This window comes from Monodon monoceros, unplaced genomic scaffold (genome assembly GCF_005190385.1).
Source record: "Monodon monoceros isolate NGI ecotype Baffin Bay Population unplaced genomic scaffold, NGI_Narwhal_1 Super_Scaffold_3, whole genome shotgun sequence".
NCBI classification, from domain to species: domain Eukaryota; kingdom Metazoa; phylum Chordata; class Mammalia; order Artiodactyla; family Monodontidae; genus Monodon; species Monodon monoceros.
This window is the reverse complement of record NW_021703780.1, coordinates 24,590,229-24,607,458: the sequence shown is the minus strand read 5'-3', so window position 1 is coordinate 24,607,458 and position 17,230 is coordinate 24,590,229. Positions and strand designations below refer to the sequence as shown.

The 17,230-nt window shown below is 39.7% G+C and overlaps 1 protein-coding gene across 1 annotated transcript; it reads left to right on the top strand.

The window, feature by feature from the left end:
• The first annotated feature begins 1,070 nt into the window (after window positions 1-1,070).
• On the top strand, window positions 1,071-14,850 carry BTNL2 (butyrophilin like 2). Its single transcript, XM_029243271.1, has 11 exons — window positions 1,071-1,149; window positions 3,553-3,900; window positions 5,820-6,101; window positions 7,299-7,319; window positions 10,461-10,808; window positions 11,837-12,118; window positions 12,834-12,932; window positions 13,523-13,697; window positions 13,836-13,866; window positions 13,998-14,055; window positions 14,789-14,850. Exons 1-11 carry the CDS (start codon window positions 1,071-1,073, stop codon window positions 14,848-14,850), a joined length of 1,785 nt encoding a protein of 594 aa, XP_029099104.1.
• The last annotated feature ends 2,380 nt before the right edge of the window (window positions 14,851-17,230 follow it).

Below are 17,230 nucleotides of genomic sequence, written 5' to 3'. Positions count from 1 at the left end.
GCTCCTGTGCAGGTTCTTCTATTTGGTGCGAAGCAAGTTTTTCTTTCCATAAAACACTTGACACAGCAGATAGAATAAGTCTTAGACGTCTTTCACTCTGAATTTTTCATTTTCCAAAACTAAAGTTAGCATTCTATTTTTTTTTCCTGGTAGTTTTAAAACTTTTTAAAATCTGTGTAGAAGCATTTTTTTTTTTTTTTTTTTGTGGTACGCGGGCCTCTCACTGTTGTGGCCTCTCTTGTTGCATAGCACAGGCTCCAGACGCACAGGCTCAGCGGCCATGGCTCACGGGCCCAGCCGCTCCGTGGCATGTGGGATCTTCCTGGATTGGGGCACGAACTCGTGTCCTGTGCATCGGCAGGCAGACTCTCAACCACTGCGCCACCAGGGAAGCCCTGTGTAGAAGTATTTTTGTAATGCTGGTACAATGGGCATGTTGGGTTTGCCCATCTCTGCCAGTTGGGCTATTTTTAAAAATTCATTTCTATATGTCTTCTAGATGATACTGAAAGGTCATTCAAGTCATTTCTTTGCCAGTCTTCTTCTGTATCACCATTTCCACTATTCTTTCCTTTCCTTTCCAAGGCATCCCCTGTCCCTGGGTCCTCCCGAGGCCCTAGTAATGGCTTCCTGGCTATAGCATGAGGATGCAGAGCCTTTCTGCTCTTTCCTTTACATCTTGGAGACCGTAGAGATGAAGGACTTTGCAGGAGGGACTTGAAGGAGGTCTCTGAAATTCTGCATGCTCAGAATAAATGGATCTAAGGAGATTTTAAAAAATTATCTAAATATTATTGTCCCTTTGGCCCAGAAGTCATTTTCATTTAAATCAGAAATCTTCCCTCGGGGACCCCAAATAGGTTAAAGTACAACACAGTAAGTAAGAGTTTGGAAATGATCGATAAATGCAGAGAAAGGGAACCAAGCCCATTTCATCATTTGATTGTGGAAGGTGTTGATGTTGATTTTTCTTTATGTCTACGTAACCACTGGAAACCACAGAAGTGCTTGCTGTATTACAGCCTCATTTAGGTACAGTCATATTTTCTCTTGTGTTTGTTCCAGGGAAGATGGTGGATTTTCCAGGGTACAGTCTGTCTGGTGTAGTTGCCTCCTTTTTCTTTGTACTGCTCAGCATGAAGCAGTCAGGTAGGATGCTCTTCTTCCCTTTACTGCATATTCGAGTGTCTCAGAGGTCCAGTCTGGGTGCAGAGTTCTAAATTCAAAAGGGCTAGTACAATATTAAGAGTGGGGATTCAGGGGTCAAAGCACCTGTGTTATAAAAAGGGCTCCTCCACCTCCAACTGTGTTACCTTTGGAAAGTTACTTGAATACCTTCTGCCTTAGTTTTCTCATCTTTATGATAAGAATAACAACCTACCTACATCTCATAGCTTAGCACAGCCTTTAAGATTAAATCAGGCTGTACACAGAAAACACTTGAATCAGTACCTGGAACATGGTAAGTCATCCATTCTCCTGCTTCTATTTAGGACAACACTTCCAGGGTGAGAAAAAAGTGGCTGCTTCCTACCATAAATTAAACAGCATAAAAGTACTTGGAAATAAGGAACTAGAAGGAGACTTCTAAGAAATGGGATTGGAAATCTCAGTAGCTGAATTTTGTTGGTCAAAATATTGTACCTTGAAAAGGGATTGTGAAAATTCAATGTCAGTGGGTAATATCAGAGCCCCAAGGAAAATGCAGGATTGCAAGGTGGGAAAAAACATTGGATAGGACATCAGAAGGCACAGGCTCCAGACTGAGGCTGTCAGAAACTATATGATGTGGTGAGGCTTCCCTCCCTGCTATGGGATGCAACTTCCTAACCTGTAAAAGAAGTCACCCAAATGGTATGACTTCAGTTCTAGCTTTATACTCGGATTCCATCAACACAATGCAAGCAGATGTCTATCTATGTTCCATAGTGACCTTTTGAGCACCATCTACTTGATGTTGAGCATCAGCTAAACGAGATGAAGTTCCTTCTTAGGAGGGTTGGATCTGCACGAAGTGCAAATGGCCCTGGAGCATTTTAGGATGAGAAAAAACATAATATACATGACATATGAAATTATTAAGCATAGGAACATACAGAATTATTAAACAGCTCTTCAATTTGCAGATAAAGAAGACGTCAAACATGACTTAAAATTTTATTGGAAGGCTTGAACTCTTTATACTAATCACTGCCTTTTATTTTTCTTTCTTTTTTTTTTTTTACATAGAGTATAGTTGCTGTACAATGTTGTGTTAGTTTGTGCTGTATAACGAAGTGAATCAGCTATATATATATATATATATATATATATATATATATATATACCCTCCCTCTTGGACCTCCCTCCCCCCCTCCCCTCCATCCCACCCATCTAGGTCATCACAGAGCATGGAGCTGAGCTCCCTGTGCTATACAGCAGGCTCCCACTAGCTATCTACTTTATACATGGTAGTGTATATATTTCAATCCTAATCTCCAGTTTGTCCCACCCTATCCTTCCCCCCTGTGTCCACATGTCCATTCTCTACATCTGCGTCTCTATTCCTTCCCTGCAAATAGGTTCATCTGTACCATTTTTCTAGATTCCACATATATGTATTAATATACGATATTTGTTTTTCTCTTTCTGACTTACTTCACTAATCACTACCCTTAATCCACCACAAAATGTCCTTGCAAAAACTGCATTTTACATAGCCCCAGTAGCTGGAGTCTTGCCCAGTCTAGACAAAAACAAAAAGAAACAAAACAAAGCAAAACAAACCCAGTTCGTTACATAGGACAAGACAAAAACAATTCTGAAAAGCTGAAAAATCTATTGAATAAATCTATTATCTAAATTTTAGGAAAAGTGATTACAATGTCAGTCACCAAAGTGAAATTACTAACTAGAAAATAAATCACTGTAAAATATAAAATAAATCACTAACTAATAAAGTTCCCAATAAAAAAAAAATCAATTTACACATTAACTTATTTGAGAATAAAAGCAACCCAGAGACGGTGGTTTTAAAATCTTAAAGATGAATAAATTGAGATTGCAAATCTTAAAATCTCATCGAGAATAATGGATTTGCCCCTGAATAACACAGCTGGTAAGTAATAGATTTAGCACGCACACTAAATTTTTTTTTTTTTTTGCGGCACTCAGGCCTCTCACTGTTGTGGCCTCTCCCGTTGCGGAGCACAGGCTCCGGACACACAGGCTCAGTGGTCATGGCTCATGGGCCTAGCTGCTCCACGGCATGTGGGATCTTCCCAGACCGGGGCACGAACCCGTGTCCCCTGCATCGGCAGGCGGACTCTCAACCACTGTGCCACCAAGGAAGTCCATCACACTAAAATTTTTGAACTGCGTGTTATTTTCGGTACACAAGATTGTCTCTGTACAACCAAAGATGCAAATCATAATGCTGGGTTTCTCTAAAACATTGCAAATAAAACTTTCCCTCCTCCAGGTGCCTCCATTTTCATAGAGTAGACATCCCAAAACAATCATATTGATCCTCCGGTTGGCATTTCCCGGTTTCTCTTTGTCACTCTTTTGTAGATGACTTTAGAGTGATTGGTTCTGCCCATCCTACCCTGGTCATGGTCGGGGAAGATGCCCTACTAACCTGTCAGCTCCTCCCTAAGAGAACCACGATGCACATGGAGGTGAGGTGGTACCACTCAGAGCTCAGCACACCTGTGTTTTTGTATCGGGATGGAGCTGAGGTGACTGAGATGCAGATGGAGGAGTACAGAGGCCGGGTAGAGTGGATAGAGGACAACGTTACTGAGGGAAGTGTGGCTCTGAAGATACACAACATCCGGCCATCTGATCATGGGCAGTACTGGTGCCGTTTCCAAGAGGGAAACTATTGTGGAGAAACAAGCTTGCTGCTCAACGTAGCAGGTGAGTATCTCAGAAAAGACATAGGGGCTCAGAAGAAGTGTATTAATTTGTGTTAAGCTTGGTTCCAATTGAAGAATTCCCTTTGAATCATCAAGGCAATTGCTCCTGTCCAGTCCTCTATCCTGATTCATTTGGAGGCAGGTGGTTCTGAAATCTTTAAAGTGAACTCACAAACAATTCCCCCAAATTTAACTTACACAGTTTTGACTATTCTTGAGGATTATTTAACATTGATGACATGTAGTCACTAGCAGTTTTGCTGAGGCAAGAATTTGTGCCATATAGGCTAGTGCACAAGGGCAAGTCAATTGCTGGGTGAACGACCCTAGCGGACTGCCCTGCATCCATGTTCTCTACTCAGCCTCAAGTACACAGTCACTGAGATGTGAACACATTGTTTCTTTGTGTAACGCCACCTCAAGTTAGAAAGTTAGTGATGAGACTAAGACATTAAGAACATGGTGCTTTTATGGAGATTACTGTATACTAGTGTTCAGTGAATTGGGGGTTCACAGATGCTTTGGGGACATACCCATTGTGAGTGACAAGGGTCTGCATGATGTTTTTGTGTTAGCAAAGTAGGACAGGGTCAGAAGAAGGGAACGACTGAAGAAAGGATGTCTCTGTGGAGAAACAAATATCTGAAAAGTAAACTATCGTATGGTTCCCTGGCAGGAATAACTCCTCCATGTGCTAAAGAGAAAATCAGGCAAATCCACTTGCCTTATCAGGGAAATAGTTCTCTGGAGATGTTAACATCTCTGGCTGATGTGACCTCTTTCTGTTCCCTAACACATTTTGTCTCAACACCTATGTATGATTATTAATGTTATTATGTTCAAGTTGATTCAAGATGGATGAAAGAATCCACATACTTCTGAGATGTGGAGTGGGGAGGGCACGTACTAAGGCATTTCACTATCAGGGACATTTGAAAAGAAACCATGCATTTTCTAAGCCTCTAGGTGAAGAAAATGTGTCTCTGTCCCCAGCAAGTGATAGAGACAGAACTACCATCTATGGAAAATAGAATCCTCTTCGTTTGGGTTTGAGAGTTGTGTTGAATAGAGAAAGAATTTCAGGATTATATAAAACTGGGATGTCTTGACAACATTTTCCCATGGAATGGAATATTTAGATACAGAAACTCAACATGAAGCTTCCCATTTTACATGACCCAGATTATCTGTTTGCACCCCAAGTTCACAACCACCAACAAAAGAAATGAGAAGAATATTCTCCCTGGAAATGATGTCTCACTTTATATTAAGTATTCTATTTATTTTGTTTGTTTTTTTTTTTTTTTTGCGGTATGCGGGCCTCTCACCGCTGTGGCCTCTCCCGCCGCGGAGCACAGGCTCCGGACGCGCAGGCTCAGCGGCCACGGCTCACGGGCCCAGCCGCTCCGCGGCATGTGGGATCCTCCCGGACCGGGGCACGAACCCGCGTCCGCTGCATCGGCAGGCGGACTCTCAACCACTGCGCCACCAGGGAAGCCCAAGTATTCTATTTAATTGGAGTCAAGATATTATCCAACAAGTCAAAGTGCCTGACACAATAATATTAAGATGAAACAGGCAGAGTCTGTGGCGTGAGGGAGTTCGTGAGTAAATTTTAACACATCTTAGTTTGCCGTGCTAGAGACACAAGCAAAATGTTATTATGTCCCTTTCTCTTATTTTCATGTCTGGGTCTGAATAAAAATACTGCTCATGTGCTAAAATTTAAGGATCCAGAGTGGGGTATAAATAAAGTGTATGTGAACTCCAGTTTGAATGTGAAGAGGACTTTGGGCCATCTTTTGCTCCCCAGAACCTTGAACTTCTGCTCTCTCCCTATGCAATGTCATTGGACTCCCAGCCTCTGTGATTTGTGCCTCCATGGGCTTTGGGACTCAGGGCTGTGTCTTTCCACCACAGGTCTGGGGTCTGACCCTTACATCCACATGGATGGATCTGTGGAAAGTGGACTCCAGCTTGTGTGCACTGCAAAAGGCTGGTTCCCAGAACCTCAGATTTCTTGGCAAGACATCAGGGGAGAAAAGTTGCTGACTATGTCTAAGCATAGCATCCAAGATGAAGATGGCTTGTTCTATGTAGAAAGCACCCTTGTGGTCAGGAATGTCTCTACAGAGATTGTGTCCTGCTTTATCCACAGCCCCACACTCACTGAGGAGAGGGGCTCAGACATCTCCATCCCAGGTCAGTGCTCTGCCTCTAGGACCAAGATGCTCTGATTAGCAGGAAAGGTTGCAGGGACTGTTCCATAGCACTTAATATTTTTTAATCAAGAAGAATATCTAATATTTTGTAATATGCATTAAAAACTATAAAACATTTATGGCTGGAAATATATATACTATATAGCTATTGTTAATGGCATTCCAGTTTCTTTCAGATTCTGCCTTTTCTTCTTTCTTTATTAATTTTCTTTACTCACAAGTATGTTTTACATTGTAAAGGAAATACAACTATATTCTTTCAACTGAAGTGTTTTCTTGTGCTGTATTTGTGCCAGTTACTTCTAGGAGCTTATCATCTGAACACAATCAGAGATGGAGACAGCTGCTTACATAGCAGCATCTTTATTATAGCCTCATTTATAAATAGCAACAAAAACAACAGCCAAAAACCCAATACAGCAGTGGAGTGTTAAGTGTCTTATGTTACTTATAGCATTGATGAAAAATGGTATTTTCAAATAATTTTAATGGTTGAAAATATCCCCCTGATGGACTACTTAAATGATAAAGATTACATCTATCTATCTATCTATCTATCTATCTATCTATCATCTATCTATCTATAAATAGATATTTCCAATCATGGAAAGATTATTGGCTTTAAATAACTTAAAATTTCACTAAGACTTTTGGGACACCCTCTACATTTAGATATAAAGAAATAAGTACATAGTTATTCATATAAATGGATACAGGAAAAAAGTTAAAATAAATATTATATGTTAATGTTAAAAGGAACAATACATATATATACATAATTGCAAAACATATACATATATATTTATATATCTCTCAGTTTGTAATTATGGGTGATAATTGTCTATGTCCATATATTTTTATACTTTTCATGCATTTATAAAAAGAATATTATTATTTTTATGAAATAGTTAAATATCGATATGTTAAATATAAGCAGAAACAAGCAGAATCATGGGGTGGTAGAAATGAGAGCATTTTTGTTGTGCAGAGAAAGGGAAAAACAGCTGGACCACCAGGAGGTGGATGGGGAAAAATCATTATTTTTTTACATTTTATTTTTCTTATGAATCAAGTGTTTCCATAAGATGTAGAACTTTGGGGGTTTTTTGGGGGAAATATTTTCTCTCCTTTCCCTTAGATCAAATTCCTTGATATGTTATTTTCATTCTTTTTCCAGAAAAACTCCAGACAGAGCTGGGTAAGTAGAGGTGGTGGCTCTCACAAGTATACACGAGCCTCTGCCCTCTCCAGGGGAGGGTGGTGCTCCTTGGACAAAGCGTGCACAGAGAAGGTGACACCTCGTGATCCAGATGAGAAACTGAGGCACGACCTTCCCAAGTCTCACATTTAGTAGTAGAGGGACCAGCAAAGTGCAGCTTCCTGAAGGCACCTTTGCACCTTGTAACCTGCCACTTTCAGTGTTCATGGGACCCCAATGAGCCTCAGATGGATGCCTAAAATGGGTGCAGACCTAAGCTCTGTCCTTCTGGGTGGGAGGAAAGGGAGTGTGTAGGGCAAGGCAAAGGACAGCTGGCCCAGCTCTGGAGGCCTTAGTGTGAGTTTCTAGTGCAAGGAAGCAGTGCCATCACGATAACTGGCGGTCCTCACCCACCACCTGCAACCTCTGGCCCTGCTACGGTTTCTGTACCTGCTCTTCACCCCAGTAAGCCTGACCTCATCACTGTCGGGAGGGAGCTGTGACTTTCTTAGATGCAGCCTGGGACCCTGTGCTTGGGGTTATCATTTTCCTTTTTATTTCTTTCCTTAATAGTTGGACTGCAGGTATGATTTTACTGTACCTAAGATAAGTGGTTTAAACAGTAACCAACTGATTTTTGAACCTCTTTCAGTTTCTCCTTTGTTGCCTTATCATCTTCCTCCTGTTCCTCATTTCTGTGACCTCTCCTCCCAGCCCATGACAACCAACCTGCCCCCTACCTGCTCGTTTTCTCCTTCCATCAGTACTCTGCTTTCCCTCAAGTCACCTGTTACAGGAATATATGCTTATGTGGGTGCGTGCCTGTGCACATGTTAGGTGAGTTTAAGCACACTTTTCGGCCCAGGTAGGAGTTTTTGAGGAAAATTAGGGTGGCGAACACACCCCAATCCCTGTCAGAGTCTAGTGTGACACTTTGGACCCCTTTGGACCATAAAGATAAAGGAAAGGGCCTTGGGATGGTCAAAGGTAACTCCACAGTTTGAAGAGAGTGCACATCTGCGAGTCTTACCTTCCAAGTCGGATACCCTCCCACCCAGGTGACATCTGCTTGTGATAGGTCAGAAACCTTGGCTGGCAGAGCTTGTTAGTTACAGATCAGAAAGCCAAGCCAGTGTTTGGGCAGGTTGACCCATGTCTCTGTCCCTTAAGAAAAATTTAAGTGAAGACTCATTTCTCTAAGTTATCTGAACCAAATTGACATGCCCATTGGACACCTAGCACACAAAATACAATCTGATGTCCTGTTGTTTCTAAGTTGTGCACACCTTCTGGGCCCACATTGAAACAATATGAAAAGACAAAGCTTCCGTGGGTTCCCTGTCAGGAGGAGGGCTGTGCCCTCAGGAGCTTTGAGGGTGAGCTCCTAATAGAGAGTAGAGTAGGAGATTCACAGCTACCTCCATGTTTTTAGAGCTTGTGAATTAGAGCTCAGAGGCTGCTGGTGAACCGAGATTTCCTTAGAAGTCCTGAGACTGAAATCCTAGTTCCCTTCTCTGGCAAATAATGTTGTTGGTAATACAGATAATGACTAAGTTTTTGAAATGGTAATAACATGCCTGGGACGATGCTAAGTGCTTTTCAGGAATTATTTTCTTTTCTTACAATAATTTAAAGGTGAATAGATTTATCATCATTTTACAGTTGGGAAACAGTCAATTTTAGCTCTTAATTACCAATCTCTGGAAGAGTAATTCAGTTTGAGAGTTGATTTGCACCACAGGTCATGGACAGGAGTAGAAAAAAAACCTCATATGGGTAACAGAGATGAGGAAACAGTCTGCTTTATTACTATAAGATACATGGATGGAGAAATAGCAGCAAACTAACTACTAGTTTTTTTTTTTCTTCTGATTCCTACTTTTGTCTTTATATTTAAACAGATACATATGAAGTAGAGATAATATGTTTTAGGTAAAATTGAAGAACAAAGCAAACAACATGCTGGATATAACTGGGAGTCAAATTTTAGCAAGAATAGAATGAAATAATCTGAAAATTAAAATTATGTTGGCAACGAGTTTCCTCTCTAGAGAAGTACCTAGAATATTTTGGCTAAATACATAATGAAGACATTTTGCCTTTGATCATTGACTCCCCGTCCAGACAGTTTACAAATTTATGCTTGTATTTCTTTATAAATGATCATTACACTTCAGCATTAGAATGGTAAAAACGTTCTACCATTTGATGGAAAAGGATGACTCTAAATATAGTATAGAGCATAATCAACATGGCCAGGACCTGATGAGAACTGCAAGTTGGGTCCAGGAAAAGCCAGGAAAGCCCTCAGAGAAAATCTCCATTCTTCATAATGGGGGAATTAGACTCATTTTTATGTATTCATTCTTGCTTTGTGCTTCGTATTTTCCCAATCTCCCCAATTCTTGATCTTATAACATTTCTCAAGATCACCTGAGAACATTGACTGCTGTGTGTTTAGTGCCCCACATATGTGGGAGCTGGGGAAACTGAAATACGGTGGTGGATCTGACTTATAAGGTATTATAAAACAAACTAGGGAAGGTTTCTTCACATTTCATTACTAAAAAGCCACCTGACTCAGTTTTGTTCCCTTCCCATTATCAAGGTCTAGAGTGGGATTGGCTCCAATGACCTCAAGTCTTATAATCTTAGGTCTCCACTCATACTGCATGGTCATCAAACTCTTTATATGGTTATTTTGTTTAACTCCAGTAAAAACTTATGATTTTGATAGTGATATATTTGTCTTATGGTATAAGAAGCTGAGACATACACAGATTAAGAAGTAGTTTAAGGTTGTGCAAATTTAAAATGATAAAATTTTAATTTGATTTTAATTGCAAAATTATTTTCTTATTGGGCTGTAAACTGAATAAGATTATAGGTAGGGGCTGCAAGTGTGGGTTCTGTTAGTGATAATTTTCAGACAGACACACATAATGGGATGGTTCTGCCTTGAATAGGGACAACCTCTATCCTGATTCCACCAAACCTCTACCTCTCCAAGGGATGACCTTGAACCTCAGGGCTCCCCTGGCATGTCCCTGGGTTCTAAACCCTACTCAAGATGTTCTTACTGATGACACTATTTGCTCCAGTTTGGATCTTCCATTGCTTTTTGTCTGCTGTATTTAACAGCTTCCTTAAAAGTGATTGGACCTTCCCAGCCCATCCTTGTCAGAGTGGGAGAAGACATACAATTAACCTGTTCCCTGTCCCCAAAGACTGATGCACAGAGCATGGAGGTGAGGTGGGTGCGATCACACCGTTATCCTGCTGTTTATGTCTATATGGATGGGGACCATGTGGCTGGAGAGCAAATGGCCGAGTATCGAGGGAGGACTGCATTGGTGAGTGATGCTATCAGTGAGGGGAGGCTGACCCTGCAGATAAACAATGCCAGGACTTCAGATGATGGGAAGTACCAGTGCCTCTTTGAAAAAGATGGTGTCTACCAGGAGGCTGATTTGGATCTGAAGATCATAGGTAAGGATTCTAGATAGATGTTTTGAAATCAACATTTGTTCCCACTGCTTTAACTTGCTAGTTCATGGAAAATTTCTCTGGCACCTGAAATTTTCTTAATGTCCATTCACTCATCAAATTTTTAGTAAACTCTCCCATATGCAGGAGCTGTAATAAATACATAAAGTCCACAAACCCTAAAGGACCAGATTTGATCCTTTGTGTGTAAATTTGTATCCTTCCCAGGATCTCCATAAAGTGGCCATACACCTAGTAAAATGTGAGATTCTTACTCCATAAGTACACAGGACTCATTATTTCAGTGTGTTTTTAAAATTCTGGGAAATATGTAGTTATTAGGAAGCATGATGATTTGAAGGCTAAACTAGATCCACCATATAATCAAAAATCATAAACATTGACAGTATTGGCAGGACGGAGGAGGAAAGACAAAATCAATCCCTGCATCATGATTTCCCACTGCCTATGTTTGTGGGTGAGAATTGATTTTCCAAGGTTAGCAAATGTCATTGAGGACATTGCCTAAATTGAGGAAAATCTACTTGTTTCTCCCATTGATGGTGTATTCAAATTAATAAATATGTTTAGAAAACATCCATGAGAGCACATGTTAAAACTTTTAATGAACTTCATCATTTTCTGCCATTGGACGCATGTATTTATAAGATTTTGTTCTTTGAGGATATTCTGTCTTTTTTATCTTTCTGGCTATGTGACTCATGACCTACCTGGTCAAAGTTACTTTGTTTCAGGTATAGAAGAAAAAAAATTGGATTTGAAATGTATTGTATCCTTTAATCTGTCCCAGAATGATTTTAGGAATACAAAGCATAAAAATAAAAATTTGCAAACAAAAGGAGACAAGTAAAGGCTCCAGCTAGTCTCGTTCCTGAGTGGAGTATAATTCCCCCCTAAGCTTTGCTTTCTTCTCCAAGTCTCTGAACCCTTCTCTTCCCCCTCTGTGCAATCACTGACTGTGTAACCACTTGCAGAGACTCTAAATTGCCTTCCTTCATCTCTATTCCCAGGTTTGGGTTCTTCCCCTCAGATCTCCATGGAGACACTGAAGGATGGAGAGACAAAGCTGAAGTGCACTTCAGAAGGGTGGTTCCCACAGCCCCATGTGCAATGGAGGGACATGGAAGGAAAGACAATACCATCAGTTTCCCAGGACCTGACTCAAGGCAGCCAGGGCCTGTTCCATGTGGAGGCATTTCTACTGGTCAAAAACAGCTCTGTTGTGAATGTGACCTGCTCCATCAGCAACCCCCTTCTTGGTGAGGAGAAAATGACAACTTTTTCTCCTTCAGGTTAGTGATTCCATGTGCTCCTCTCAGCTTTGGGAAATTAATATGAAGACCAACACAAACTTACTCATTTTATTGCTTTTCTATTTTTTGTTTTTTATGTTTTCTTTCTGATGAAGTCTCTTGCTATCTCTTGCAAAGCTGGTCTTCAGGACACCTAGAGATTCTACTCTTTAGAGTTTCTTCCTGAAATTCCCAACTAAAGCCCTAAGGTTATATGGTTACATTATTATCTACTGAATTCCAAGAATTGACTCTATCATCACTATATCTATAATCTCTTTTCTTCTAATGTGAAAACAATGACATCATTTTTTCCCCCTCATGATGGGTTTTCTTCTGGATTAGAAATTAATTTTCCTTAACACCGTCTTCATGGCTGTGGACTCAGTAAATTTATCCTTTTGCTGCCCTCATTATTCCAGTGATTGTGGTGGTATAATTGGAAAAGAGAAGGGTGAGAACTCTGTGTGTGTGTGTGTGTGTGTGTGTGTGTGTGTGTGTGTGTGTGTATTTCTGAGAGGAGCAAACAAGAAAGCTAGCATAAACCCCTAGCCTCTCCTCAGCCTCTGCAGAGCGGGGAGAAGCAGACCCACTTTCTTCTTGACAGGACTAATTCTCACCTTCCTCTCCAGTCTAGGAGCTCTCAGATGAAAAGAACGATCTTGAAAATTTCCCAGTTTCATGATTTAATGTGATTCTGGGGTTTCCATTTTAGAGCCTGGGATGACTTTTTCATGGAAGATACTGCTTATTTTGGGATTGCTTCCTCTTGTTGGGGCTGTAGGCTTGATCTGGAGGAAGAGCTGTAGAAAAGGTAAGTTAGGAAAACAGAAACAGCGTGGAGCACACTTTGTGATGGGAGCCTTACTGTACACTTTCCCTAACCTCTCTTTACAGCAGGCACTGAAGCACAGAGACATTCAGGGGATAGTCAATAATTCATGAAACATGAGGTTGATGGCTTACATTCATGTAGTTGAGGATCGGTGCTGAAAGAGCTCAGTTTACAGTGATAATAGAAGCAAAAGAATTAAAAGACAATAATTTAATCTCCCAGTGCACATTCCCAAGTGATTTAGTTAAGGGAAAGGAAGAAAAAAAGTGGCAAAGCCATCCTCACTTTGAAGTTGAGAGCTGAGACTTAACTGGGATTCTGTTGGCATGAACATTTCACTAAGATCATTACAAATATGGTGACTTGCTTATTGGCTATTCCTGCTCTGCCAGTGAAGGACTTCTCATGTATTGATAGGCTGTTTTGTGTGCCCTAGAAAGTTCTTCCACTTTAAATTTCTTAAGTCATTGTAACTTTTGTTTTCCTGTTTGGATGTTAATATCATGAAATTGATATTTTTAAATATTCCTGTATTGATTATTATCAGAATGGATTTTCTTTCTCTGCAGTGAATGAGACATTGGATCCAAATACAGCTCACTCAGAACTGATCCTTTCTGAGGGAAATGAGCGTGTAGCCCACAGACGGTCACGCAGCCAGACTTCCTACAGTGATCTGACGGCCTCCTCACTGCGATGGGCCAGGAGGGGCTCATCTCAGGAAGGTGGTTACAAGAAGTGGAGGTTAGGGACAGGACAGTATGGGTCCTGAGTGTTGCCAAGGATGGTGTCGTGAAGGAGTCATCTTTGTGTCAACTGAGAATGGGTTCGGGCAGTGAGTTGCTATGGAAATGAGTACTGGGCCATTTCCTCTTCTCTAAGCCTCCGCTCTCTGAAGATGTCTCTGGGACAGGTTAGAATCTCTCTGGACTACACTTCTGGATGTCTCTCCTTCTATAACATGAACAAGTGCCTTATCTATACCCCCCTAATTTTCTTCTCTGAAATTCTGCACCCCCTTCATTCTTTGGTCCCCTACTGTAGGTTCTCCTGACATTTTCCCTGCACTTAAGAGAGCCCCAGCAACACCTCCAAGGAAAACAATAACCCTGGATTCTGGAAACCAGGATTATATTCTAAGTCCCAGCTCTTTTCCCCTTTCACCAACCGCTTGAAGGGGTCTCACACGATCACCCATTTACCTAACCAAGAGGCTTTAACTTTACTCTGGCATCAATTCTGACCTGGAGACTGATCCCTTCTGTGACCTATCATATCCCAAGCTCTCTGATATCCTGCCTACGGATCACAATCTGATATCTGGTGATAAAAGACCCTTAGAAAATCCAATGGGAAATACAATTTAGCCTAGAGGAGGAAGTGCAAGGAATGATCAAATATTTGATTGGTTTCTCTAGGAAAGTGACAATTAATTATCCAAGTGGGGGTGAGAAAACAAAAAATATGGTTAAAATGAGGTAAAGAAAATACAGCTGAATATAAGGAGAAAAATCTGATCACTAAGACATAATCTTGAAAATCACATAAAGTGTGTAATTCCTGCACCAGACTTCTTCAGAAAGTTAATTAAGAATGTGGAGTAAGGAAATTTTTCAGAAATTTTAGTCCAAGAGAAAAATATGTTACGTTTATGAAAATATCAATTTCTGTTTTAGAGTGAAAAAAGCACACAGTTTAAAATTAACAATTATAGAATAAACATAAGCAATTAATGCAACACAAGTAATAAAATGCAGTGGAAATAAAAATATTTTAAAAGTCACAATGAATTAAAAGAGAGAAGCCACACATAGGACAAGAAAGAATGTGAAGAAATAAAGATTTGGAAGAAGTCTTAAAAGCTTCTGAAGTGAGAATGAGGAATACCCGCAAATGACAGGCTGCTGCTTTCTAGGAAGGCAGACATCACGGTTTTAGCTGTCCTTTGAGGATTATTCATCTGTGGCATTCTGGAGTTTTCTCTTTTGGGTCATGATATGTTTTCTCTATTTTTAAACTCATGAACTTATGTTTGAAACTATGTAGTGTAATACTGTAGTATTATTATTTCACAAGTATTTGAACATTTATTTGATTTAGTTTTAAAATTTTTCCAGTAGTGGTAAAATACACATAAAATTCATCATTTTAGTCATTTTAAAGTGTCCAATTCTTATTGTTGTTTTAACTTAAAGGGAACCAAAAATCATGAACAGTTTCAGGCCTTTTTAGACTCTGATTTTACAGTTTCTTGAAGACAGAAATCTCAAAGGCAGAATGCAAAATGGGAAAGATGTTATTACTAAGATGAGAAAGATATATAATTACTGAAATGATGTCTCAAATCTGAGTTCAATCAAAATTAGGAAGGAATGTAATCAAAGTGTATTTAATTTTCATATCCATTAGAATTTTATTTAAAGAAAAAAATAAACTGTCCAATTCTGTGGTATTTTTACCTTCACAATATGTGCAACCTTCATCAGTATCCAGCTCCAGAATATTTTGATTACTCTAAAAGGAAACTCCATAACCATTAAGCAGTTACACCCATTTTTCCCTCCCTCCAGCCCCTAATATACTTTGTTTCTGTGAATTTGCCTATAGTGGGTATTTCATATAAATGGAATCATAAAATACTATATATGGATTTCTTTGTGTCTGTATTTTTTTAATTTAGTGTAATGTTTTCAAAGTTCATCCATGTTGTGGCATGTAACAGTACTTCATCCTTTTTTTTTTTAAATTAAAAGACTTTATTTTTTAAGAGTTGTTTCAGGTTTACAACAAAATTGAGTGGAAAATCTAGAGCACTCCCATATCCCTCCCCTCTCACCCCTTAGTTTCTTCTATTATTAACAACTTGCATTGGTGTGGTACATTTGTTACAACTGATGAACTGATACTGGTACGTTATTTTCAACTAAAGTCCATAGTTTACATCAGGGTTCACATTTTGTGTGATATATATACATACACACACACACACACACATATATATGACAAAAGTAAAATATCCCAAACTGAACGCATTGTCCTTCCTGTTCCATATCATACTTCCAATACCATTTGTACCCATTCTGTTGTTACCCTCACATATCCTCATCCACATGTCCATTTGATTATACCTATTAATATTTTCCCCACCGTTCATTTACCTCTCTCCTGCTTTTATTATTTCTTGCTTGTTATTTAAGCCCTTCCTTTATTGTCAGTAAAGTTAATATTCTGGGGTCTGGATTTATTCTTCTTGGGTTCAAATACTGACTGCCACTTAGTGGCTGTGTGTTAGGGAACTTTTGCTATGGCAGTATACCTTCCAAGAGAGGTTGTTAAAGGGACTTGTCACTTAAAGATCTGCTAGAAGTGCAGAAAAACCTAAGTGGATCTAAGTTGATCTCATCTACTGTCAGAAAGAGAGGGTTCATTTAACAGGAGAAGCTCATATTTTATATTCTTGAAAACGTAAGCTTTGTGATAAACACCTGGAGAAGGCTTAGCTGCATTAAAGGCAAAGGAAAAACCCTCAACAGTGGAAAGAACTTGGTCAGAAAGAAAAAAATAGGCAATGTTAATGATGACTCTTTCTTCATGAAGTCTGAGGATGTTTCTCCATTCCTATTTGATGATTTCTTTTTTCTCTGAAAACATAAATTGTAACATCCATTCCTTTTTTATTCACATACAGTTCTGGACTTGCTGACCAGTAAGAACTTGTTTTTTTTTTTAAAAAAAGGCTCTTCCTACCCAGGAGGCTTGTTCTCCTCAAATGGTTTTACAGTTATTTATCAGTCTTCAACACACCTTGGCAAAGTCCAAGTTTAGAAGTTGATGGACACCAAAGTCTGAAGAAAGAACAAGCTGAGCCATTAACTTTTAAAAGACTTGAACAGATTTCTGCGTGTATCTCCAACAGTACTGCTCAACTGAGACCCTCCCCTTTAAACATCACTCCCTCTTCCATATTTGATAACAAAAATAGTAAGAAGAGAGATTTTCTCTTTAAATGTAGCTTTAAACATATTTACTTCAAAACACAGTAAGTACCAGAGCTGAAGAAAGGCCCATGAATTAACTTGGAGCTTTCTCGTGACAAATCGTTGCTGCCCAGAAAGAGTATTTCCCCAAAGGGAGCACTGGAGGAAATTCCCCCAGACATTTTCTAGCCGTGCCATTTCTCTTTCTCCCTCTACCTCTCTTTGAAAGGGGTCAGATTTATACCTAGTGAGAATGACCTACTCTTCAAGAAGAAGAGCTTTCTTGGACAACATACCTAT